This window comes from Elgaria multicarinata, chromosome 6 (assembly GCF_023053635.1).
Source record: "Elgaria multicarinata webbii isolate HBS135686 ecotype San Diego chromosome 6, rElgMul1.1.pri, whole genome shotgun sequence".
NCBI classification, from domain to species: Eukaryota; Metazoa; Chordata; class Lepidosauria; order Squamata; family Anguidae; genus Elgaria; species Elgaria multicarinata.
The window spans coordinates 53218756-53243103 of NC_086176.1; the positions used below are offsets into that span (position 1 = coordinate 53218756).

General features: G+C 43.0%; 1 protein-coding gene across 1 annotated transcript; it reads left to right on the forward strand.

Moving 5' to 3' along the window:
- Window positions 1-3041: 3041 nt before the first annotated feature.
- Window positions 3042-24296, forward strand: HABP4 (hyaluronan binding protein 4). The gene is made up of 8 exons (XM_063129433.1): window positions 3042-3466; window positions 10896-11043; window positions 12366-12527; window positions 13072-13143; window positions 15877-15960; window positions 18401-18569; window positions 21221-21403; window positions 23975-24296. The coding sequence occupies exons 1-8, from the start codon at window positions 3169-3171 to the stop codon at window positions 24029-24031; spliced, it is 1173 nt and encodes a 390-aa protein (XP_062985503.1). The 5' UTR covers window positions 3042-3168; the 3' UTR covers window positions 24032-24296.
- The last annotated feature ends 52 nt before the right edge of the window (window positions 24297-24348 follow it).

The following is a 24348-nucleotide window of genomic DNA, read 5'->3' on the forward strand; positions in this document are numbered from 1 at the left end:
AATATATCCAGCTTGGTGTAGATGTGTCATGGGCCCCAACAGTTGTCAGTGCACTTCAGTACCACTATAAAGCAGTAGTGAAGATCCTGCAGTACACTTTAATACTGCTATAAAGCAATAGTGTCGCTCCTGCCTTTTATATACCACTTTGATACTGCTTTCATAATAGAATATCCTGCTTGGTGTAGATGAGCCCTTGGTAAGTTTGTGCAGACGTTGGAGTCCATGGAATTATTAGGGGTCCCAGGGACCAAACCTTAGAAAAATCCTTAGTGCATTCTTTCCACAGTTTCTTCAGTCCACAGGAGACTACTGGTACAGTTTCAGGATCATCATGAAACAAACTGAGGAACATGTTCTTGTTGGAAGTGGAGTAGGTGTATTCTAGGTATCTCGTTCATGGGCTATGGAGCTAGACCTACCTGTCTTAATCTCTCATATGTATAGTGTGTGTGTGTGTAGGCTATTCTTATTACTCATCATACTCACCTTGTACTTCCTTTCAAGCAGGCAGTTATTTCATAAGGCTCAATGTGTGTGATCTGGTATCCCCTACAGCAGTCTTTGAGGTCAAAATACTCTTTCACCTCATCTATACAGCTGACACATGTGAAGGGTCTTGAAGCTATGCAGAATAAAATTATAAATCAAGCCATACTCCTTCCAAATCATACATCAACTACCTGATATGAGTAGAAGTGTACTGAGAACCACAGGTGTGCGCAAGGGGTGTGTCAGGTACGCCCAGGCACAACCTTATGTCTCAAGCAGTAAGCACTGAACTGAGGGGCCATTGAGTAGGGATCCAGAGGGGGTTGAGACACAGTGGAAATGGTTCTCCAGCTGCCGTCCAGCTGCTCTGCTGCTGTACCCTCCCAACAACAAAGCGTTGCTCCTGGCAGCAGGAGTGAAAAGGAAGAAGGCTAATATTGCCTTGTAAGCCCCTCCAGCCGGTGTCACACAAAGCCCCATCTCCTTATTCCCATCACCACCTGCAACAGCCATCTCACAGTGAGGCAAGCTGAATGTGGAGTAGGGTATCACTGTCTACAGTTTTTATTAAATAAATGAATAAAAATAATGTCATTTATGACTGAGTATTTAATAAATGTTCACATTTAAACAATTAAAAAATAACCTGAGTGCACAACCTAATGAAATGTGCTGCACATGCCTACGATGAGAACTGTTGAAGAACATGGCCAGGCCTGTGAAAGACTTCCTGGACCATGCTTGGAAGAGCAGGTGCCCAAAGGTAAGGCACATGGCTTGGCTCAGTTAGGAACTCTGAGCAGGACTATGGATTATATTTTTTCCAGTCCATTATAGCACACAATGGCTGAACCAAAAGCTGCAATTATACATGATTTAATTGATACTGGCCCTGTTCAGAAGACACATGGAATCATAGAACAGCAGAGTTGAAAAGGCCTACAAGGCCATCGAGTCCAACCCCCTGCTCAATGCAGGGGGTTGGACTCGAAACCACAGCTTTAACTATGGTGAATAAGGCTTTCACTGTGGTTTAAGGTGTCTTCTGAACAGGGCCACAGATAAACAAAAACCTGTCTGAGACAAGTTGGTTCACTGAAATTAGCTCTTGGTTGCACTGTTCGAAACATCTTCCAGGATAGTTTTGTTAGTCTGCTGTAGTAAAAACAAAAATAGTTTTGTGGTTCTGATTCCTAACTTTATGTCTCTGTTATGGGCTGTTTTGCTAGAAAGAAGCAGGAGAATACTTCATGCATCAAATTAAGTGAAGTCTAATCTGCATTTTTTTTGTCACAATAAATCTATTAGTGTGTGGGATTAAGACTGGGAACAGGCCTAATCTACACTTTGAAAGTGGTATATAAAAGGCAGGAGCCACACCAAGCAGGATATTGCACTATGAAAGTAGTATGTGGCATGTGTCAGTGGGCACCAACAGTTGTCAGTGAACTTCAATACCACTATAAAGCTGTAGTGTGGTTCCTGCTTTTTATATGCCACTTTCACAGTGCAATATCTTGTTTGGTGTAGATTAGATTAGGCCTTTGATTCAAATCCCTACATAGACATGATGGGGGAGGGTCTGTAGCTCAACAATTATGCACGTTTTGCAATCCAAAAGTTCCAAATATAGTGCCTGACTGGTATATATAGTTAGGGCTGGGAAAGACTCCTGTCTGAAACCATGAAAAGCTCCTGCCAGTCAGTGTAGACAATACTGAGCTAAATGGACAATTGGTATGACTTGATATACAGCAGCTTATGATCTTCAATGAGTGACTTTGGGCCAGTCACAGTATCTCATCCTAACCAACCTGACAGGGCTGTGAAGGTAAATGGTGGGCAGAGGATAGGAAGAACTATGTATGGTTCATAGCCTTTTAGAGGCAAAATGGGGTGAAAATGTATTAAACAACAATAATAATTCCATATTATTTTACGTGTATTTTAAATACCTTTCAAAGTTACTTTGCTTTTATTTTAACATAGATTGTTAATGAGTGGAATTTGTACCCTGGTGGTATTCATAAATGGCCTCCAGTATTCAGTGAAATAAACATAATTCTAATTCTACTAATTGTCAAACCAATAATATAACATCCAATCCCTGCAGTCTCCTACATTTCCTAAAAATACCTACATAGACTGTAGTGGTGCTTTTGCTTCTAGATTATGCAGTTTATTTGCACCATTAGCTTCAGCGTGCCCATACTAGTTAATTTGTTGAAGAGCAGTAATTAACAGCATCTAATTAAGCGGATGCCTTTTTCTTAGGTGGAGCCAAGACAGCTCCCATCCACAGATTTTTTAATAGCTTTTGCCTCCAAAGCTGGGCACGTGACGCCACAGACGCTCTACGTCATCGGCCAGCGGCGTGGGAAATTGTGAGAACGGAGGGGATCCCGCGTTTCCATTGGTCAGCTGAGGCAGAAGTGAGCATGCTGATTGGTCAATGCCTCAGAGTGTCGCCGAGGCGCATTATTGGGTATGGCTATGAGGAGCGTGGATTGGTTGTTTGCTCAGGTCTTGGAGGAGTAGCGCCGTGTTCATTGGGCAGTGCAGTCGGACGGGGCGGGCGAGCGCCATGGCGTGGTTACTTGGGCCGTTCTGAGCACGGCTTGCTTCTTTCTGTCGCATTCGGGAAGGGGTGGCCGCCGGTGCCGCCGCCGGTTGGCGATGATGAAGGGCATGCTGGCCAGCCCTGTGGCCGCCGCCACAACCATGCAGGAGAGTTTCGGCTGTGCCGTCGCCAACCGCTTCCACCAGCTGCTCGACGACGAGTCCGACCCTTTCGACATCCTCCGCGAGGCTGAGCGACGCAAACAGCAGAGCAAGAAGCGCGAAGAAGCGGCCGTCCCAACCGGCAGAAAGCCTGGCCCTGGCGGAGCTGCCGCTGCCTCGGCGGCCAAAAGAGAATCCCAAAAGGAACGCAAGGGCTCCCCGCTCTTGCAGCCAGAGAGCCCCCCAGCGCCCGGTACGAAGCGGGAGGGCGCGGAGGAAAGCCAGTGTGGCTGGTGGGGAGTAGGAATGGCTGGTCACAAGCGGGGCGAAGGCAAGCGCCGGACGCTGCAGCCCTAGGTAGAGGCGAGTTTACTTGGAAGCAAGTCCCCTTGATCTCTGCGGACTTCCCTGCAAGTAAACCTGCGGACTTCTCGCGGAACCCTTTCCATGCGCACTCTGAAGTACCTCAGTGGGGCTTATTCCCCAATAAGCAGGTATAGCCATATAACCTCGGGCGTTCTTCAGTTGCGCGTTCCTTAAAGCGGGTTCCCCCTCACCTTTCTTTTAGGTGAATGGGCAATAAGGAGAACCTGGATTCACGACTGCGCATAGGAAGACGGGGAGCGAGAGTGACAGCAGGGAGTTCGAATTAACTAACGCGCAGCGCACGAGGTGGCTGCTTCCTGCGGACATGATGGACGCTTTCTGGGCCCAGACGCATGTGCATTCCTCCTTCCTTCCCTCCCTGCCTCCCTCCGCAGTTCGCGCTTCTCCCTGCAGGGCTGCCCCGCCTGATACGGCAGCGAGGGAGCGCAACTTCAGGGCCGGGGATGCGCAGCCGCCCACTGGCCTCATGGTGAGGTCCTGGCTCCTCCCTGAGCGGGCCGTGGGCGAGTCTCCTGGCTGGGACTGGGCCAGGGCCGTCGCCTGCGTAAAGGCGCGCTATTGTGGCGTCTGGCGGGGAGTTTCGCAGCAGCTACCGCAGGCGGTGGTTGTGTTGAAGGTTAAGTGTGGCTGAAAGTTGTCGCTGCGTCTTGTCTCCGCCCTCAGTCCCAATGAACTGGGCTGGCCGGCGCCAAAAGGTAGCGCGTGCTTCGCTTGCTTCCCAACCCGTCATTGTGTCCGGATAGCTCCGCGAGCGGAGAGCCCTTTCCTCCCCTCCCCCCCCCCCCCGGAAACCTTCAGGACGCTTCGAGTTGGCTGGCTCGAAATTCACCACGGCTCGAGCTACTTCAAAAAAACTTTGCCTTGACATCCCCCAAAGTTAGCCTTCCCCAGCCTGGCCCCTTCCAGATGTGTTGTGACTAACATGTTGGCTGGGCATGATGGGAGTTGTAGTCCAACACATCTGGAGGGCAGTGGGTTGGTGTGAAGTTTTGAAAGGGGCTCCATGTATGTACAAGCATGTTATTCTATTCACAGAGTAATCGTTAAAAAGCAGAGTGTGGGGTTTGCTCCTCACCACCTCTCCCCTCTTGTGCTCTGCAGCCCTCTCCTTTACAGGCCACCCTGGGTTGCCCATTTACTTGTGAACAACTCTGTATATGCAAGAACAAGATTAAAAATCATGACTTAGTAAGATAGTGGTTTTCAACCCGTGTGTCACAAGAGCCGCTGCTTTGTGCGTGCGTGCGTGCCTTACGAAATTAAACCTAAATAGGTTTAATGCATCCACTCTTTGGTGCTCTTCCAAGCAGAGAAACGCAACATAATATTGTTGTCTTCTCTCCACCTGCCATTGTGGGAACAGTGCATCAGCTGCCCTGATGCAGACAGGCATGTGGGAATCCTGGAAGTGTTGCCATTGCTGACCTAGCATTGGCCCATTTCTGAATGATTATGTAGAGGTTTGGATGAGATGCCAGGAACAAATATTAACTGCATCTCTGCCCACTTACTGTTATGAGAGCTGATTAAGAAAATTTTGATTAATTTTGGTATGGAAAGTGTAGCTCCAATTTTAGCCCAGGAAAAAAAAACTGGGTCTCAGTTATAAGTAGCCTTGGAAATATAGCACCTAATATGTGTACACAACTTGCATATAAACATAATTAAAACAAAAATTAGGGCAAGGAAAGAATGATTTATCGCTGAAATATAAAGTAGGCTCTGACGCAAATTGGTTCATGCCTTGGAATCCTTATAGAACCATGTGTTGTGTCTGATTGTGTACAGCACGTATATTTTTGTTTGCTATCTGTTTAGTGTCTCTCAGTCTATATCCAGCCACTTCAGTTAACAAATGTGCTTAGGGCCAGAATAGCTGTCCAAAATCTCCATATGATATATCCTCACTCTCCTTGCAGATATGTTCATGTGGTTGTGTGGGAAGACCATGAATTGCAGGAAGTAGATAATTGTGGCAGCACTGTTTTTCTGTCATGCAATAACATGAATTGCTTTGGGTGGCTATGGTAGTGTATAGATGGGTCATTGCACGTTACTTTGCGTTATCTTTGTAAATGTGACTCCAGGACAATTGGGGGATATTGCATGAAGAATATTTTATGTCTGAACTGTCACTCTTTGTGCTTCAGTTTTTATACTTTTTATACAGTTTTTATAAGAGAGAGAAAAGGAGAAGAAATAATAATAATAAATGTATTTCTTACCTGCCTCTCCATTCTGATCAAGGTGGGGAACAACAGTAAATATAAAATACATAAAACTGAATTAAAACATAATATACATTGTTAAAACATGGGTACGGGTTCCTCTTTAATGATGTATATCTATCCTCAGACCTAAACTGTAACATTGTCCAAAAGTCAGGAGCAGTTCTGTTTTCCCTTTACTAGGACATTTATTTATTTTATTACATTTATATACCGCCCCCCAGCCGAAGCTCTCTGGGCGGTTTACAACAATTAAAAATAGTAGACATTAAAAGTATACAAAAAATTTAAAAAACATAAAAACAGTATAAAAACAACAACAGTATTCATTTAAAACAACAATTCTGGGGTCCATTAAAACAAACTTAACGTTATTAAATGCTGTTAAAATGCCTGGGAGAAGAGAAAAGTCTTGACCTGGCGCCGAAAAGATAACAATGTTGGCACCTGGCGAGCATCATCGGGAAGATCATTCCACAGTCGGAGGGCAACCACTGAGAAGGCCCTCTCCCTTGTTGCCATCCTCCGAGCTTCCCTCGGAGTAGGCACTCGGAGGAGGACCTTAGATGTTGAGCGCAGTGTACGGGTAGGTTCATGTCGGGAGAGGCGTTCCATCAGGTATTGTGGTCCCAAGCCATGTAGGGCTTTATAGGTTAAAACCAGCACCTTGAATTGGGCTCAGAAACATATAGGCAGCCAATGCAAGCGGGCCAGAATCGGTGTTATATGCTCAAATCTTCCTGTTCCAGCTATCAATCTGGCTGCCGCATTTTCCACAAGCTGCAGTTTCCGGACCGTTTTCAAAGGCTGCCCCATGTAGAAGGCGTTACAGTAATCCAATTTGGAAGTTACCAAAGTATGGACAACTGAAGCTAGGTTATCCCTGTCCAGATAGGGGCGTAGCTGGGCCACCAACCGAAGTTGGTAGAAGGCACTCCGCGCCACCGAGGCCACCTGTGCCTCAAGTGACAAAGATGGTTCTAGGAGAACCCCCAAGCTACGAACCTGCTCCTTCAGGGGGAGTGCAACCCCATCCAGAACTGGTTGAACACCCCCCATCCGATCAGAGCAGACATCATTGTCTGCTGCAAAGAATATGGGTGCTTGGCTCTGTAGGAAGCAGACTTGTGATATCCCTGCATTACTACAGTGAAAATTAAACTACTGGGTGAAAAGCAGCAATTCTCAGATTCTGAATATGTGTTGATAGTACAGATATAAGGGAAGCTCTGTTGTAGAAGTCCTGCTAAAGTACCTGTCAGATGCTAAAGTCACACCGGACACTTACTCTAATGGTGCCTCGCTGATTCCTTATCCTGCCTTACTTGATCAGCTGCTAGTCTATGTAAAATGGTTCTTATAAGGATGCAGAATGTTTGAGCAGTTGTGTGCATAATCCAGCGTTTTGTTAAATATACATGTTGCTGTTGCCTTTCTTTGCTCTGTAGTCTGTTGTGTTGATTCAAATTGTTTTTAAGAGTCTCACATCTGTCTAACTGCAGCTAACTAATTTTGTAGAAGCTTTTGCAAGTTGGAGGTTTGGACTAGGTATCATGTATATTCCTTACATTGTTCTTTACAGCTCAGATATTTTGAGACATCTGGAATTCAGCCTGTTTACCAGCTGCTTCCATTGCTTGGGATTGTTTTGGGGTTTTTCCAGCTTGGTAGTTATGCTGTACAGAGAACAGCATGTTAGTAGCAGATGATTTGTCTCCACAGTCAAAGGTGCAGTGATAAGCTAATTCAGTTTTGAATTTACAAAAATGCACAGAAGCACATCACAACACATAAGCAGTTCCAACATTATCCAGTGCTGCACATCTCAGTGCCCTTGATCTCCAAATTGAAATCATCTAGCAAATCATCTAGATCATAGTTTTTATAGTTTCTGGCGTGCAAAATTCCTTCTGATATACAACTGCCCATTTCCAGAAACTACATAGTGAAGTGGGGGAAGAATAGCTTTGGGTGTGCCCTAATTTTATCATAGATTGCTCTAGTAAAGAAAGAGGAAATATTCAGGTTAACTCCCTATGGATATTTGCTAAGAATACCATGGGAATTGTCACCCCTTTGGTGGGTGTTGTCAGTAAAAGGTATTGCTGTATTTATAGTGAATTTATTGCCCATTTTGCTCAAGTCATTATTTTCCAGCTCATGTGTGGTGAGAGAGTTGCTGTTGTGACATGAGAAATAAATGAATCAAAAGTTCCTATGAGCCCATATTGTGTTGTGTGGAGGGCACTGTTGGTTATTTCGTCAGCCAGAGTCACAAGGCAAGAGCAGTCAAAGTGGTGGCTGGTGCTATAGTACAGCTAGCAGGATAGATTTTCAGCAGCAATAGCTGATGATTAGCAGGAGGACTGAGGAGGGAGAGAGGGTGGGAAATGAATGAGTCAACTCAGTGTGGACTAATAGTCAGCTCAGTGCTGATCCTAATCTACACCACGGTTTATTACCATGTTATGTGGGTTGTGCCCCCTAGATAAAACAACTGTTGTGTTGATTATTACCCCACCGTTGACTATTATGTTGTCTGAAAGCCGCCATTCAGTTTTGGGTGCCGTCTTTGAAAACATACTTTTTTCTTGTAAAAAGGATAGCTTTTTAAATTTATCTTTATGTAATTATATTTGTATATGCAGACATTCACATGTCATGAGCCTACTATCAGCTTCAACTTACTAAAATACTGGAAAGTCATAAAATGGTTAGATAAGTAAATCTCTGCATTTCTCAAAGGGTTCTACAACCAATTGTTCTACATAAGGATATAATTGCACTAACACAAGATTTCTTATAGTATATATTGAAGACTTCAAATCAGTTTGAAATGCTTTTATAAGGAACGTAGCCATGCTATTTCCTCTTCGTCATCTTTCAGTCTGTGGATCCTAATTATACTATTGCTATGCTATAGAGCAGTCAGGTAAAGTTCTTCCGGATTTTAAAACAGCTGGTTTGAGTACATCACATTTATTGCAAGGTTTTGATATGCTATGTCATTGCTGGGTTAATTCTGCCAAGTGGCACTATAAAACTCTTAAATCCAGAGCATGTGGATGTTGCTTAATGAAATGCAGGCTCATTAGATCCTTGGAATGAACATTCTGCTGCTTGGATTATTGTCATTGGTATCATGTCAACACTCGCAGGATTTCCTTGCTTAACTTTTCTGGAGACCTTCAACATAGGATATAGACTGACCAAGATTATGTAATGTCTCCACAATAGGCTTGTGTCTCTCTTTTCCCCAAGTACTGGAGTCTCGTGTTCACTGGCAAAGGAAGTTCTCTGACAATCTTTAGGGCTTTCTTATGATTGCAAAAAAAGCCACCTTGAGTGCCATTCTTTGGTAGAAAGGTGGGGTGGTGCAAATCGAATGCACGAATAAATAAAAATGGGTAAGAAGCTGTGATATTTATTTATTCAGAGCATTTCTATCTCACTCTTCAGGCAAAAGACTCTCAGAGCAGCTTGCAAGAATCAATAATTAGATACTCCCTGAGATTTACAGTGTAAAAAGACACAAGACACAAGGAAAGGGATTGGGAGGGAAGAGGGGAAAGCATGATGGATGGAAATATACTTATTTTGGAACCAGTTTTATTCAGGTTTGCCCTACATTTATTGTCCTTCGTTGACAATAGATGGCAGATGTTCTTTGCTGGCCGGTTCCTTTTTTTCCTTTCTTCTATAGTTTCTCTTTTTTGCATCCAAGCTTTCTTCCCCTCAGGGTAAGATGTTTCCTAAGCTGCCCTTCTGGTTGAGAGAGGAAGGGGTGACCACTGGGAGCTAGGTGATGATAGATCACTAAGTTGATATTGAGAGCTCATTGAGTGATAACACAGTAATTTGCAACAGGAATCTCAGTGTGCTGATTACATTTGGCATTCTTAAATTGCCCAATAAAAGTGCCCGTATGATAGTTTTATTTCCTTTCTAATCACTTTTGCAGCTGAAGTTGGAGTAGGTGTGTTTTATTTGCTATCTTCTCTGCAATCTTGCCTCATCCTGTTGCCTAAGTTTTGGGGAACATACATTAATACTTAAAGCTCCATGAAGGTTCTTTTTCCCCTCATCACCTGGGTAAAGTATGAAAATGGTTTCATGAATCCTAAGGAGTATGTATGTTCTATGAGTTTTCACTGTTGGTCATCAGCAGTTGTGATGTCTGTTCTTTGTATGTTTTAGTCATGGTCCCCCATTTTGAATACCTGGTGTGCTTCATCTGTTCTTTGCATGTAAACTTGGCAAACGCTCCTTGTACAGCTGGACTTTCTTGCTGAGTCATGTGTCCTGGACTTGTAAAGCCCAATGAAACATTTTCCTGTTTTTTGGCACCCAGTGCTTTATTTAGCCAGAACCTAACTTGAGAATACATTTGCTTTTTGTTGTTCAGTTGCACACTGCAACTGAAGGTACATCAAAAGTTGTAAATTAAGTAGTGGGCTGTGAAATGAACATTAACCTTAAAAATATTAAATTGTGTGTGGATTAAATTCCCTGAATACTTGAAGTTTAGTTCTTTTAGCTTAGTTTATTATTTTTTAATCCAGTTTTCTGCTGGAGGTAATCAAAGTGGCTTATGAAGTAGACTGAGAATGCTTCTAGATAAAAACAAATAAAAACACACCAGGAAACACTAGTGAAGAGTACAAATGCACAGTGTTTAAAGCAGTTGACCATAAAACAAAATATTAGACTGGTATTAGAACAGACAGCAGAAAACACAAATGAGCAGCCAGCATCAGGCAGCTTGTGGCCCTCTAGATGTTTTAGCCTACAACTGCCATCAGCCCTCACCATTGGCTGTGCTGGCCAGAGCTGATGGGAGTTACTGAAAAGTCCCCCCCCCCCCCCCGAAGCTGACTGGAACAAAAAGTTCTTAAATAATGGCAAATAACATTGTATGGTTTGAATCCAATGTTAAAGCCTTCTTCATTTCAATGGGTCTACTTTAAGTAGGACTAACACTGAATACAACACTTATGATGATCTTCAATTGGATAAAAATTAAATTTGTTTTAATGCCACTGACCTAAGTAATTTGCTGATCCACAGGCCAGAAGCGAGCTCCAAAACGGGGAGAACAGCAGGGATGGAATGAAAACAGAGGTACTGAGGTAAAGCAAGATAAAGCTGAATGGAGACCTTTCAGGGAATACCGTCCTCATGAAATGGAAAGACAAGCAGAGTTTCCTCTAGAAAGGTATGTGCTGCTTGAAGAGGTATAAGGTGGCCCTTGAAGGGATTTTGAGTTCATTTTACAAGGTGCCATGCAGTTGGGCCTGCCATAGATGGTTTCTAGAGGTGGTCAACAAAACTATGGTTATGACCAACAAAGCCTTGTTTTCTTTTTGTACTTCTCTAGAGATCCCCACTTGACTAGCCCTACGTTCACCTGCTCACATGTAGGATTAAAGTTGGGGTGTGTGTGTGCGCATAAGGCGTGCCTTTACTATCCCTGCGCTCCCACTACCCAATTATTAGGCAGGATTCAAAAGTGCATAAACTCTGTAAATGCACTCAGCTAAATGCTCTGTATTGGGCCAAAAATTAACATGGTGTACTTTTTTTAAAAAAAGTTTGTTCTTTACTAAATGCAAGTAAAATAAACATGCTACATTAGATATCTCTACATCATCACAACAGTTTTTAATGCAAATGATGCTATGCAAATTAATGTAACTTTCACTGGAATTTTTTTCAGTGATTTTTTTTTTAAAAAAAACAACTGATATCATTGGCCATGGTTTGGCCACCCTTGGTCTAACATCATGTCTTACGGTGTTTGGTCATAATAGTCCTAAGGCTGGTGCAACAACTTCTAGGTTTGGACTGTTTTGGGATAGTCATATATTTTATTACTTTTTCAAGTAGGAATTACAGGCTGTCTAGTCCTGGAGGAGGAATGTTCAGCCACCTAATTGAGCTTTTGGGCTGCCCTTTAGAGACTTAGATTGTAGTCTTTGGAAGGAAGTTTTAGAATTGCTGCCAGTATTCTAGATAATGGCTACAGAGTTAAGTCTGATTATTATTCATTGAATAAAACAATGCAATCATAGCTTTGATTTAGGTGTTTTTTAAAAATTCTCAAGGGAAAGAATAAAAAATGTTAAGAGTTGTTACATTGTCTCTTATGTATAATGGGTTAAATCCAACATCGCTTGAGCAGGCCTCTATTTGTGCAATGATACTTCGCTTGCTTTCCTCCTCCTGCACCCACAAATTGCTCCAGAGGGTCCCCCAATCTTCTGGCAGATTTGAAGGGGTGCATGAGAGGGAGGAGAAATCCACTCCGCTGGTGGTTTCTGTTCTGGTAGAAAGCCAGTGTTGTATTATTATTATTATTTATTTATTTATATAGCGCCATCAATGTACATGGTGCTGTACAGAGTAAAACAATAAAATAGCAAGACCCTGCCGCATAGGCTTACATTCTAATACAACCGTGTTTGTATTTCTAGTCCATCTGCATGTCATTGACCTTTTAAGATATGTTAGAATAAACTAAGTTATATTCTCTTTCAGACCAATGGACCGATTCGATCGGGAAAGGCCAATGAGAGGTCGTGGGGGAGGTAGAGGTGGAATGCGAGGCAGAGGAAGAGGTGGTGGAATGAATAGGACTTTCAATGGCTTTGATCAGAGAGGCAAACGGGAATTTGACCGACAGAGTGGGAGTGACAAAACGTAAGTGTGTTGCGTGTGCTCTTCCAGTGTCTTAAGAAATAGCATTGTAGCGATACTTGTTCTGAGGGGGATCATGGGCAGTGGTGATAGGGAGTTGAACACAGAATCAGCCGACTTGAGGCTTTGTAGAATCCACTTTGTTTTTTGCTAGAACCCTGCTGAATCACCAGTTGGTGCAAATGGCATAGTCTTCAAAGAATTCCGAGGCTAGGAATGTGTTTTGAGTACCCAATCTAAACACAGCTCAGTTTCTTTGATGGAAATCCACTCATGGTTGCTCCAGTCTTCCTTAATTTCAACAGTATAAATTTTGGGTGAGACAGGGAGTCATTTTGTTGCTGCTATCATTAAACAATTGGGAGTCAGGAATCCTTGCCAATCTACTGCGAGTGATCCAGAGATCTACTAGTAGATCCGGATCAGCTTTGTGCCCACCTCTGGTTTGCCTCGCCTGTACAACGTGCCTTTATGTAGCTGCTTTTTGTACACATATTTTTCACTTCCACGAAGGAAGGAACTAAAAAAATCCAATTTCTGTCTCTAGAGGAGTCCGAGCAGAGGACAAAAGGGGCGGAAGTGGACCTCGCAACTGGGGAGCAGTTAAGGATGATCTGAGGTATGGCAATGCTAGTGGCTGTCTTCAACTGTTAACCTCATTGAGAGTATAATTGCATGTGTCATAATTTGTTGGTTATGAACTAAGCTCTTCATTTCTGAGTTTGCTATTTGACTTTTGTCTAACAGCTTCCAAATTCTGCGTTGTAACAACATTTACTTTAATCCCATGGAAAGCAATGTAAGGTGTAGGTGATGCCATGCTGCATGTTGACAATGGCTTGGATCCTAAGATAGGTTAAGTTAAGAACAAAGTTCAAGGAAGGCATGTTTCTCATCCCTTCGTCCCACCTACTCCCCCTAAAAAGCTTCTCCAGAGTTTTGGGTGCCCACCTGTACAATGTGGGATGTTGCACAGGGGCTTCCAGAGGGAGTAGGGGATGGGATTTTTTCCTTGTGTGGATTTCCTTTCTGTTAACTGATCTCAGGGTCCACAACCCCCATCCCAGATTGTTTAGAATGGCTTCAGAGCCTCCAAAGAGTCTATTTGGGGACATAGCTGGCTGCGGCTGAGAGGAGTGGATGGGAAAAACTTTCCTTCTGTACATTTTTAGGTTAACGTATCTTAAGAACCAAGTCAGTATCAGTGACACGTAGACATGGCTACAAGTTAGACCAGCTCTGCATGAAGTCTGAATGCAGCATCAAAGAAAGCTTTGAAGACCTGAGCTTAGCCCTGTAACATGAAAAGTAAAGTGTGGCCTGGTTATGTGAACAAGCCTTGGGTGTGGCTGTAAGGAGATCTGAAGCTTTTGCTTCTGTTCTCAATTAGCTGCTGTTTAGTATGTCCAAAACCTAAACTCTGGTTTTAATCTTTTGCTTGAGATGTTTAGATTGGATCACAGCAGTCTTCCCAATGTTATACTACTATGTATCTGAGAATGTTGTTTATTGTTATATGTCCCTCACCTTATTCCATATCCACAATTATTATTGCAGAATAACTGAATTCCCACTTGTAGATAACAAGCTGAATATGAGCCAACAGTGTGATGTCACTGCAAAAAAAGCAAATGCTATTTTGGCATGCATGTGCTGGTCACATGTTGAAGGGATCTGACCAGGATGGCTTTTTGCTGTGGGTAACAAGCCTCCCAGAGCCCTTGAGTTCTGAGTAGCTTGTTACTCATGGCAACAAGCCAACTTGGTTGGATTCGCATGACACAACAAACCGCGCTGCTGAGCATAATTGTGCTAATCCCCCGACCCCACAGCACGCGACTGGCACGTGCAGCAGGAGAAAGAAGCCACAGTGTTTATTTCCTCAGCTGTAGTTGTGCAAACTGGACCAAAAGGGGATAGCAGGGAGAAGGGGTGGCTCCCACCCCACACAGGTATGTGGCCAAGAAGGAATGTGACCCTCAATGTATAAAATGGTCCCTACCCCTACTATGAGGCTTTGTAGTCCACCTTTTCCTAGTGTGAGGTGGCTCAAAATACAAAACAGTGGCTGTGTTTAGATGACTGTGGAAGCAAAAGAAGCTGCTGCGATGCAGTGTGGGTTGCTGTGCCATTCAAACCCAGTGTGGTGTGCTGCAGGAGTGACTCACCCACGCCACAACCCATGGCTTGTAGTAGTGGTTGTGCTGTGGGTAAGAAGCTACCCTGGCCACATGCCACATTCAGACGATGTGGCGGATAATTATGCAAAGCGCGGATGCGTCTGTGGCACAAGTGGGGGAAGAAGCCACAATGGCTTCTTTTGCCCCTGCAATCATCTGAACCTAGTTGGTAACACATAGAGACTGGGTTTGTTTTAGTAAACCATGCAGAATTGACTTTTCCCCTAAAAGTTCTTCCAAGAAGGTTTGTTAACATGTCTGTGTCCTTTTGGGTCAAGGCTTTAAGAATTGAGAGGAAAAACAGCATTTATATGCTTTATTCCACTTTAAGCTACTTTGTCCTTTCCTCTGAACTTGAACACCAACATAGGATCTCTGCAGAAAGACATATCAATCCTGCTTTAATGAAGAATCCAAATCCTTGTGATAAAACAGCTGCTTACTGGTAGAGTTCATGCCTCGTGGGAGTATATGTTTCCAGGACTAATCACTGGAGGGTTTAGTTTTCTTATAATATTGAGTTATTTTATTATTGTTGTTGTTTATTACATTTCTATACCACGCCAGAACTAAAACTCTCCGTGCAGTTATTCATTTCAATACTTCCATTTGCATTTAAAGTTACTGGATTGCAAAACACTGTAACACGCAAAAAAGGTAAGGATTAGCATATGCTCATTCTGGGGGAAATGGAAATGGATACTATACGAACAAAAATTTGACTTCTAGCTCTGCTAGACAGGAACTAAATCACAAGCATTGACGAAATTGCCACAAAAGACTTGTATCTACATGTTGGCTACTGCTGGTGTCTAAATGCCAGCTTTGTGGCACAGAAAAGGGCCAAGCGGAGGGGGGGGGCAGAGTGGAGTTTTTATTTAATTAAATGTTTAGGGCCTCAGTGAAGGTATTGTACTCTTTCTGTCGTTCAGTACGTTAGTACTATGCTAGTTGCAGAGACTAATATTTTTGAGTTCTTCCCCAGACACTAAGGCAGCCTTCCCCAGTGCCTGCTGGGGGTAATAGTTGTAGTCCAACACATTTGGAAGGTACCAGGTTAGGGAAGCCTGCATCGAGGTATGGTGCTTATTCTGAACAGCCCATATGAGGTATGCTGAACAGTGCAGTCATTGGTTTTCAACGGATTTATCCAGGGCATTAATGTTTTACAGTGAGTTGGAACAAACTGCCCCTATGGAAGAGACTGCAGAAACAGAAGAGAACCCAGGAGCACCTGAGGGAGAATCTCCAGCTAAGTATGGATAGGTTTTGTATATCTTGCTCTTGATGCTCTTTAAGTCATTATTAGAAAGTCTGGCCTCTTGTTGGGAAGTTTTATTTCAGCATCATGCCAAGTAGACCAGATTATGGCATGGACTTGGTCACAGTCTAAAGTCAGCAAAATGGAATTGATTCTGGTACATCACGATTACAATGCTACCAAGGATGGTCTTGGATTTGCAGCTTAATTTGAAGGAGATGCTTTAACTCAGAGGTGGGCAATGTGGGCAGTTGTTGTGTTAACCTCTGATCTGCTTGACCCTTAAGCAACCCAGAGTTTCAGGGTTCTCACATGAAATAATCAGAAATGAGGTGTTCCTGGATTGTTAATTAAAAGCAGGAATGGCTTAAGCATTCCGCTTATCCCCAACAATCCTGGGTTAAACAACCCAGGAATTGTTGTTGTTACATGCAAATCAGGTCATAGCAAGTTCTCGAAACATGAGAAGCTGTGCCATTAGGTTTTGATTTAAACCTTTTTAAAAGGCCCTAAGTATCCACAATCCAGAAGGCAGGGGCTGAACAAAAGCTCTGGGGCTGTGTGAGCAACTTGAATTACATGAGTGTGTTGGCTGAAGGGAAGACCTGGCAATTAGCTAGGATTTTCTGATATGGATGTCTCATAAAACATTAAGGCACTGTTTCTGGTAGGCAGAATACATTGGCCTGACTTCTGGGTTGCCTTTCATAACTTAAAGGGCTTAAAATTGAGACAAACTTTTTGCTTACTCGTCTTTCATAGTGCAGATCCCTGCTGTGTTTTTGCCTGTTTATACAGGGCAGGCTAGTTACTGCTGGCTCCTGAATGAAAATAGGGATAGACAAGGAACCTGAATCAGTCCTCTACAGCCAGGCTTTGAATGGAACATGCTTTATACACGTTTGTGAGAGAAACTCCCAACTTAAATGCTGTACAGACTATAGACAAGAAGAGCCCCAGAATACTTTTTTTCATTTACTTTAAGGTTGCCTTTAATCTTATATTTGACAAGACTGCTCTTTCAGTAGGATAATTATTTAGTGTACACCAGTGAAATTTATTGCCCCAGCCATAAAGTATCCATGTTCTATTCCCATCCCTGCACTTGATCAAGTTCTCGAATATCTTTCTAGAAAATTATTTTTACAATATGTTAGCCTAGTTATCTGCAAGGAGTAAGAGTTGGCTCTGTTATTCTTTCATGTGACAAATGTCAGTCATAGGTATATATGAGACAGGCAAGCTAGTAAAAATGTATCTTGGACCTATTTACAAGGCAGAGGTATGAGTCTCAGATGTTACTTGGGTGAGTTACACACAGCTAACGCACTAAACTTACTGAGATTGGTTTTCATCATACATCTTGGACTTGTTATGGCAAAACTAAACAGCAAATCTGTGTTAAAAATGTGGTGACACTTCAGCTGAACAACTGCTGCTGTTGCAGTACAGAAAAAAGGTAAGTTTTATATGTACCTGACTCATGCTGCAGGATGAGACTAGTGGTGGAATTCTATAGAGCGGCCTTCCTCAATCTGGGTCCTTCCCCATGTTGTGGACTACAACTCCCATCAGTCCCAGCCGTCATGGTTAATGGTCAGGAATGCTGGGAGTTATAGCCCCAAACAGATGGAGGGTACCAGGTTGCATAAGGTTGCTATTGAACTTCGTAACAGAAGTCATGCTTTGAGTACTACAAGTTTGAGCATGCTGAAAATGCCAGATGAAGTACTAATCTGGTCTTATGACCAGGCCTGATAAGATCAAGTTCACTTCATCCTGAGAGCAGGTATCCAGATAATACTTTATCCTAAGTAAATATGCAGTGATCAGATAGCAAAAACTTAAACTTGGATGTAACCCAAGAAAATGTAGACCATAAAGACAGTTCATGGCCCATTCCTTAACCATGATTTTACTATCAATGTCACAATAATTGAAGAGCATTTGATGTCCAGTCCAGCCCTTTTTTCCTTTTAGTAATGTATTTGCTAGTACTGAACTCAGGTGCTGCGTTATGACAGCTACGTAATCAAAAGGGGAGCAAGAGGGAACCACCACCATGCTCAGGGGAACCCCAAGGTTTGCAGAATTCGAAAAACATTTAGGGGGGAAAGACACTAAAGGGACAACTCTGCAAAACAGCCTGATGAGGACTGAGTATGTTGAGTGACTATGTTCGGTAGTCATGCTCGGGGTAGGAGGCAGAACAGAGTATCTTGGAAGAGGGCATGGCTGGCTGGAATTCTGAACAGGAGCACTCCATAGGGCAGCATTTTGTTGCACATCCCACTTGTGCCTGCTCTCCTTGCCACCATTCAGAAAGGGAAGCGTCACTTTCAGCACTTTGTACAAAGCTAAATCTCTGCCTTCATTGAAGTTGTACCTGGCCTTTCCCTTCCTGGTATTTCACTGGCTAATGATTTTGACTTTAGAATTGCTGAAGGAGAACCAGTAGAAGAAGTAGTTCAAGAGATGACACTGGATGAGTGGAAAAATCTTCAGGAACAAAATCGACCAAAGCCTGAATTCAACATCCGGAAGCCTGAAACTGCTGTTCCTTCCAAAGCAGTGGTGATTCACAAGTCAAAATATAGAGATGATGTAAGCATTAACTTAGAATTAGAGGGTGCTTCCTTTAAACCTTGTTAAAATTTCTGGGTTTTTTTAAATATTGAAACTTAGAAAATCTAGCTCATCACAGCAACAGCTGAAAATGTGTTTTGCTTTGTTTTTTCGACTTCCAGCAGAATAAAGTTCTTTCTCCATTCTTATTGGACAGCTCAGACACACTAGCCAAACTTGAATCATTTTTGTTGAAGTTTCTGGTTTGCTGTGATTGTTGATTATCAGTGGGTCAACTTGATGCATTTTTTAGTCTGTACTTTACAATCTCACCTGATTGTAACCCTATACTCAACTCCTCCATTTTATATGAAAATAACATTTCCAGTGAAAAGGGGGTGGGGAGAAAAAGGGGAAGGTTGTAGCAGTAGGATCCACTCCAACCTCATTGCATTCAGTGAAGGTTTGCATAGAGCCCTCAGCAAGTACCTGTAGGCTTTATCCAATGATCACGGGGACCCTGATTGTTTGATAGAACCCATACATGCAGTTGTGCCGTGTGCAGGGTTCTCGACATACCTTGAGCTGGATGTATTGGGAGCGTGCTCAAGGGAATGTGTGAAGAACCCTCTAGATTTTTTCTAATATATATTGGTAGGTTCATAGGCTGACACGGAGGTCTTTCTCTTGATTGGTCGCATCAGTTTTTACTGCAGTACTTTGCATAGCCTTGATTCAGAGTTTTGAAGCAAAACTGAAGCTTTGGGGTTTCTGAAATTTTAGCTTGCCAAGTATCCTTGAGTTTTGGTAACTGTTACAATTTTGAGTGCCTAAATTTCTGCTAATGATGGGCAGCTTAATGGGAGCTTCTCTCATGTCAGTCCCTGCTCTTTGTTATAGGTGGTTACACATGGTGATGTGTCTTACCACTGAGTTGAGATCAAGTAGGACAAGGTGCATGGTTTTCTCTGGAGAGGCACCATTATTTTTAGGACACCCTGCCCAGGAAGAACTGCTGGCATCCTGTCTGGGTAGTTTTTGTTGTCAGGCAAAGGCATATTTATATCAAATGTCTTCTCTGGCTATTGGACTGTTGGTGGTTGCACAAGGTGATGCTATTTTAATTTTTATAGCATTTCATTTTAAAATCAATTGTAGTTATGTTGCGTCTTGCTGTCAATATAAAGTGACTCGTTTATGTAATAAAATTAATATAAGAACATCGGAAGCTGATTTATACTAGACAATTGGTCCATCTAATCCAGTATTGTCGACACTGACTGGCAGCAGCTCTCCAGGGTTTCAGGCAGAAATATCCCACAGTGATCAGGCTTGGATGACACGGCACAACCCCATTGGGAATGGCATATTTATCATGGTGGCCACATGTGACTGGCATGGGCTTCAGCTCATTGTGGGTGAAATAATTCACAACGAACCGGGTGTGTTGTATGAACTGGGTCTTTGTCTTAGGCTGGAGGTGCTATTGCAATTCTGAAGAGCTTGGAGCAAATCAATACCAATGAGTATTGATGATAAAATAGTTCAAAAGTTTATGTAAATATGCATTTCTGGGTTGTACAATTAAGACCTGCCATTCAACATGGCATCTGGACAAACAGCTTTGGTAGAGCATGTTGGCTGCTGCTTTTGTAAAGGGCAAAATATTGGGTAAGTAAAAACTCAAAGCCATTAGGTGCTCCATGTCATCTGTCTACTCTAGAGGAGACAGTCCATTGAGCTTGTTGTGCTTGCAGGTGTAATGTAGGTTATAAGATATTGCTGGGGAACATGGGTGGGAGGGTGCTGTTGCACCATGTCCATGCTGTTGCTCCATGTTGGTCCCTGGCCGATGGCTGGCTGGCCACTGTGTGAACAGAGTGCTGGACTAGATGGACCCTTGGCCTGATCCAGCATCAGGGCACTTCTTATGTTCTTAATTGGTGTAACATTATTAGCACACTTCAGCGAACAATTTTTCATTGTCAAACGGCCTAAGAGGTTACCACAGGGCAGGGGTTGGGCAACCTGTGGTCCTTCAGACGTTTTGGCCTACAACTCCCCTCACTATTGGCTGTTGGCTAGCCCAAACCATCTGGAGGGCCAAAGTTTGACTGCTGATGGAGACAGAATGAACACTACTGCAGTTTTGTTAAAAAAAAATATCTAGAAGGTTTTAAATTTCATAATTACTTCAAAAAGTAATTTGTTTTGTCATACAGCTCCTGACGAAGGATCTCCGGATCCGAAACGTTGAACATTTTTAAATTTTTATATTTTGGATAAAAATAAAGAAATTTCTTTTGACATTTCTTAGCACCAGAGCTAGTAGCTTCTTTTTTTCATAGTTTCTTCAGCAGTGGCACCAAGGTGGTGGAACTTCCTCCAGAAGAGGTCTGTTTCGCTTCCTTGCTTTTACATCATTGGCTAAGATGGTCCTCATTCAGACTTTTCACTGTGTATGGCTGTTGCTTTCCTGTTCATTTATTGTACTTTATTGCATTTTGTTCTTGTATTTAAGTCAAATTTGTATAAGCTGCCTTATAGACCGCTGGGCCAAAAGGTGGATAGAAATCTAACTTGCCTCACTTCATGTCTCCTTTCCACAGCTTCTAGGAAGCCTTCGGTGCTCTTTTTGACATGATTTGTTTTCCAGATGGCATGCTTAATGTAGATGCATTCTGTTTTAGGTGCTGAAGGAGGATTTTGAGGATGATTCTCACTTTTTCCGAAAAGCAGCAAATGACATCACTTCTCAGCTTGACATTAATTTTGGGAATCTGCCTCGTCCTGGGCGTGGAGCCAGAGGGGCACGAGGTGGGCGTGGGCGTGTCCGGAGAGTAGAGGACTCAGGACCCAGGCCAGAAGTCATGGTAATCCTAAATATTAATAGTGATCTCAGTTCTCCTAAATGCCTGTCCTTATGCAGCAGCATGATCCATGCAAAAGGGGTGGTGGTGTATGGGGGACATCTAAAGATATGTAGGATCATAAGAACGTTCTATCAAAAAAACACCACTGTTTAAGTAGGGATTTCCACAAAATAAGTTAATGAGAATTGAGTACGTTTAGTGTCCATGGAAAGTTGAGTCACTGTTGGGGAAAGAGTGGAAACTAGGTGGAATGGAGTATCCTAGAAACAGCACCCCACACAGCTCACTGGTCCAGCAGAAAAAAAAGAGATCCTAACAGGAGATAAAATACATTGACTGTTCAAGTTCTCTTTAGCCACTGAGAATTTTGGGATGTCAGGAATACTTTAAGTCAGGAATTCTAAGCTAGGGATGGTCCTGATGAGACCTGCGTGGGTTAGCTGTGCCCTCTGCCACACAGAGTGAAAAGCTCTTCTTTCCCATCATAGAATCAAAGAATAGTAGAGTTGGAAGGGCCTATAAGGCCATCAAGTCCACCCCCCTGCTCAGTGCAGGAATCTACTTTAAAGGAATCCAGCTGCCTCTTGAATGCCTCTAGTGTGGGACAGCCCATGATCTCTCTAGGTAATTGGTTCCATTGTCATACTGCTCTAACCGTCAGGAAGTTTTTCCTGATGTCCAGCCGGAATCTGGCTTCCTGTAACTTGAGCCCATTATTCTGTGTCCTGCACTCTGGGATGATCGAGAAGAGATCCTGGCCCTCCTCTGCTTGGAGAGAAGGGCTTTTCCTTGCAGGGTGGAGGGAGGGGGGCAGGGCCAGGGGAGGAAATGGTTGAGTGATTCAGTCCTGCTTCCTTCTGAGATGTATCCTGCATTGGTCATCCTGCTTTGCTTGTGAGCAGGCACGATGCTTGTGCTTACTTCTGAGAAGACCTGCAGAGGCTTGGTAATTGAGATGCAATTTGAAAGTGCTGCAGAGGATTCTGTCCTGCTTACTTCTAAATAGCCATGTTTCCTACTATAAATTGGTAACAATGGTAATTTGGGTCTCGGGACTTTTCATGCCTCTGCCAAGAGCTTCTCCAAAATGAAATCTGACTCTTTGGCTGAAAAATGGTCCCCATCCCATTCTAAGGGATTAAGAGCCAATTGTAGACTCCAAAGTGCTAGGAATACAAAGGATTGTGTACTGCTGGTGGGAATGCATAAGCAGCAAAAAACCACTTAACATTTAGATTTCCACTAGGCATTCCAACATTTGTCTCCATCAAAAGGCTCACATATATGTGTGGGAATTAATAGGAGAGTGCCCTAACATGCATTGTTGGTAGAGAAAAGAGCAGTAAGGTAGGAAACCTGAATTTAGAATAAGTCAACATAATTATTCTATTGAAGGAATTACTCTTCCTTCAAATTCAGTCATTATCTTAGTTTACTTTAATCTGAACTCATGAGAATACTGAGCCAGTTCACATGACATCAGCCCATTGTGGGTTAATTTATCCATGAGATGTGGTACGTGCAGTTGGCATTATGCATACACAAGCCCCAGCCATGGCTTGCCATGTTGTCCAAACCCAGATGATGGGGGTTAAACAAGTGTTGTGAATAGGTTATTTAACCCTCAAATGACTCCCATCAACTGGACTTGGATGACCCAAGTCCAGACAACCCCCAGTGGAAGCTTGCATATTCATGACAGATGGCATGTGCTGTGGCAGCCAAAGGGTTAATTAAACCATGGTGGACTGTTGTGTCATCTGAACAAGGTCAATGACTGACTCAAGGATGCCGAATGAACTTCATGGGCTAAATCTGGGATGTGGCCTCCTCAATTCAAATCCAGCACTCAAACCGAAATACGTTTGTGAATTTGTGCACAAAATTATGCATGGTATGGAGAAAGTGGATAGGGAGACATTTTCCTCCCTCTCTCAAAATACTAGAACCTGGGGTCCATCCCATGAAGCTGATTAGTGGGAGATCCAGGACAAATAAAAGGAAGTACTTCTTCACACAGCGCATAGTTAAATTATGGAACTCACTACCATAAGATGTAGTGATGGCCGCCAATTTGGATGGCTTTAAAAGGGGGTTGGATAAATTCCTGGAGGCAAAGGCTATCAATGGCTACTAGCCCTGATGCTTGTGCGCTATCTCCAGTATTCGAGGCACTAAACCTGTGTGCATCAGTTGCTGGGGAACATGGGTGGGAGGGTGCTGTTGCACCATGCAGTGGCAGGTCGGCCACTGTGTGAACAGAGTGGACTAGATAGACCCTTGGTCTGATCCAGCATCAGGGCTCTTCTTAAGAACATCAGAAGTGCCATGCTTCTTATCTTCTTAATTTTCTGACCATGGATTCTTAATGATGTGTGCCAAATGTACACTATATGCCTAATGTACACTGAAACTGTCCATCCATTGTTAAAATAGGGAGCTCCAGTAAATGATTGACAAAGCCAAATTTATGTGCATCTGAGTAACAATTAGAAACAAAGTTATAATCTAAACAAAGAGGTGATATATAGACATTAATAAGGTTTTGAGTTGTGCTCTTCTTCCTCTTAGATGCACACCACTGCTCCAAACCCTGATGACCCTGAGGATTTTCCTGCTTTAGCTTGAAAGAACTGAATGGCACCTCCAAAAGTAGCTGTGACGATACCAGTTCTATGTTGCTGTGGAAGAGAATCATCCAAGTCTACAGAGATAAATGACTTTTGTGTGTGAATTTTGCACTTCTATTGTGTTAAGCGCCTAGGCATACCCAGTGGGCTAGGAGGGAAGATCCAGCACCATTGTTTTTGGATTAGCTGTGTGAAGGCTTGTGGTATCGTACACGAGGGGTTTCAAATAAAGGTTCAAGATGATGGTGTCAAACAGGTACAGAGGGATGACTCTTTGTCCATGGTGTCACAGATGTAAGCTATACAAGATGATGT

Coding starts and splice junctions, on each gene's coding strand:
- HABP4 (XM_063129433.1), top strand. CDS start 3,169: ATGATGAAGGGCATGCTGGCCAGCCCTGTGGCCGCCGCCACAACCATG. Junction 12,528..13,071: donor CAGAGTGGGAGTGACAAAAC/GTAAGTGTGTTG, acceptor TTCTGTCTCTAG/AGGAGTCCGAGCAGAGGACA. Junction 21,404..23,974: donor GACCCAGGCCAGAAGTCATG/GTAATCCTAAAT, acceptor TCTTCCTCTTAG/ATGCACACCACTGCTCCAAA.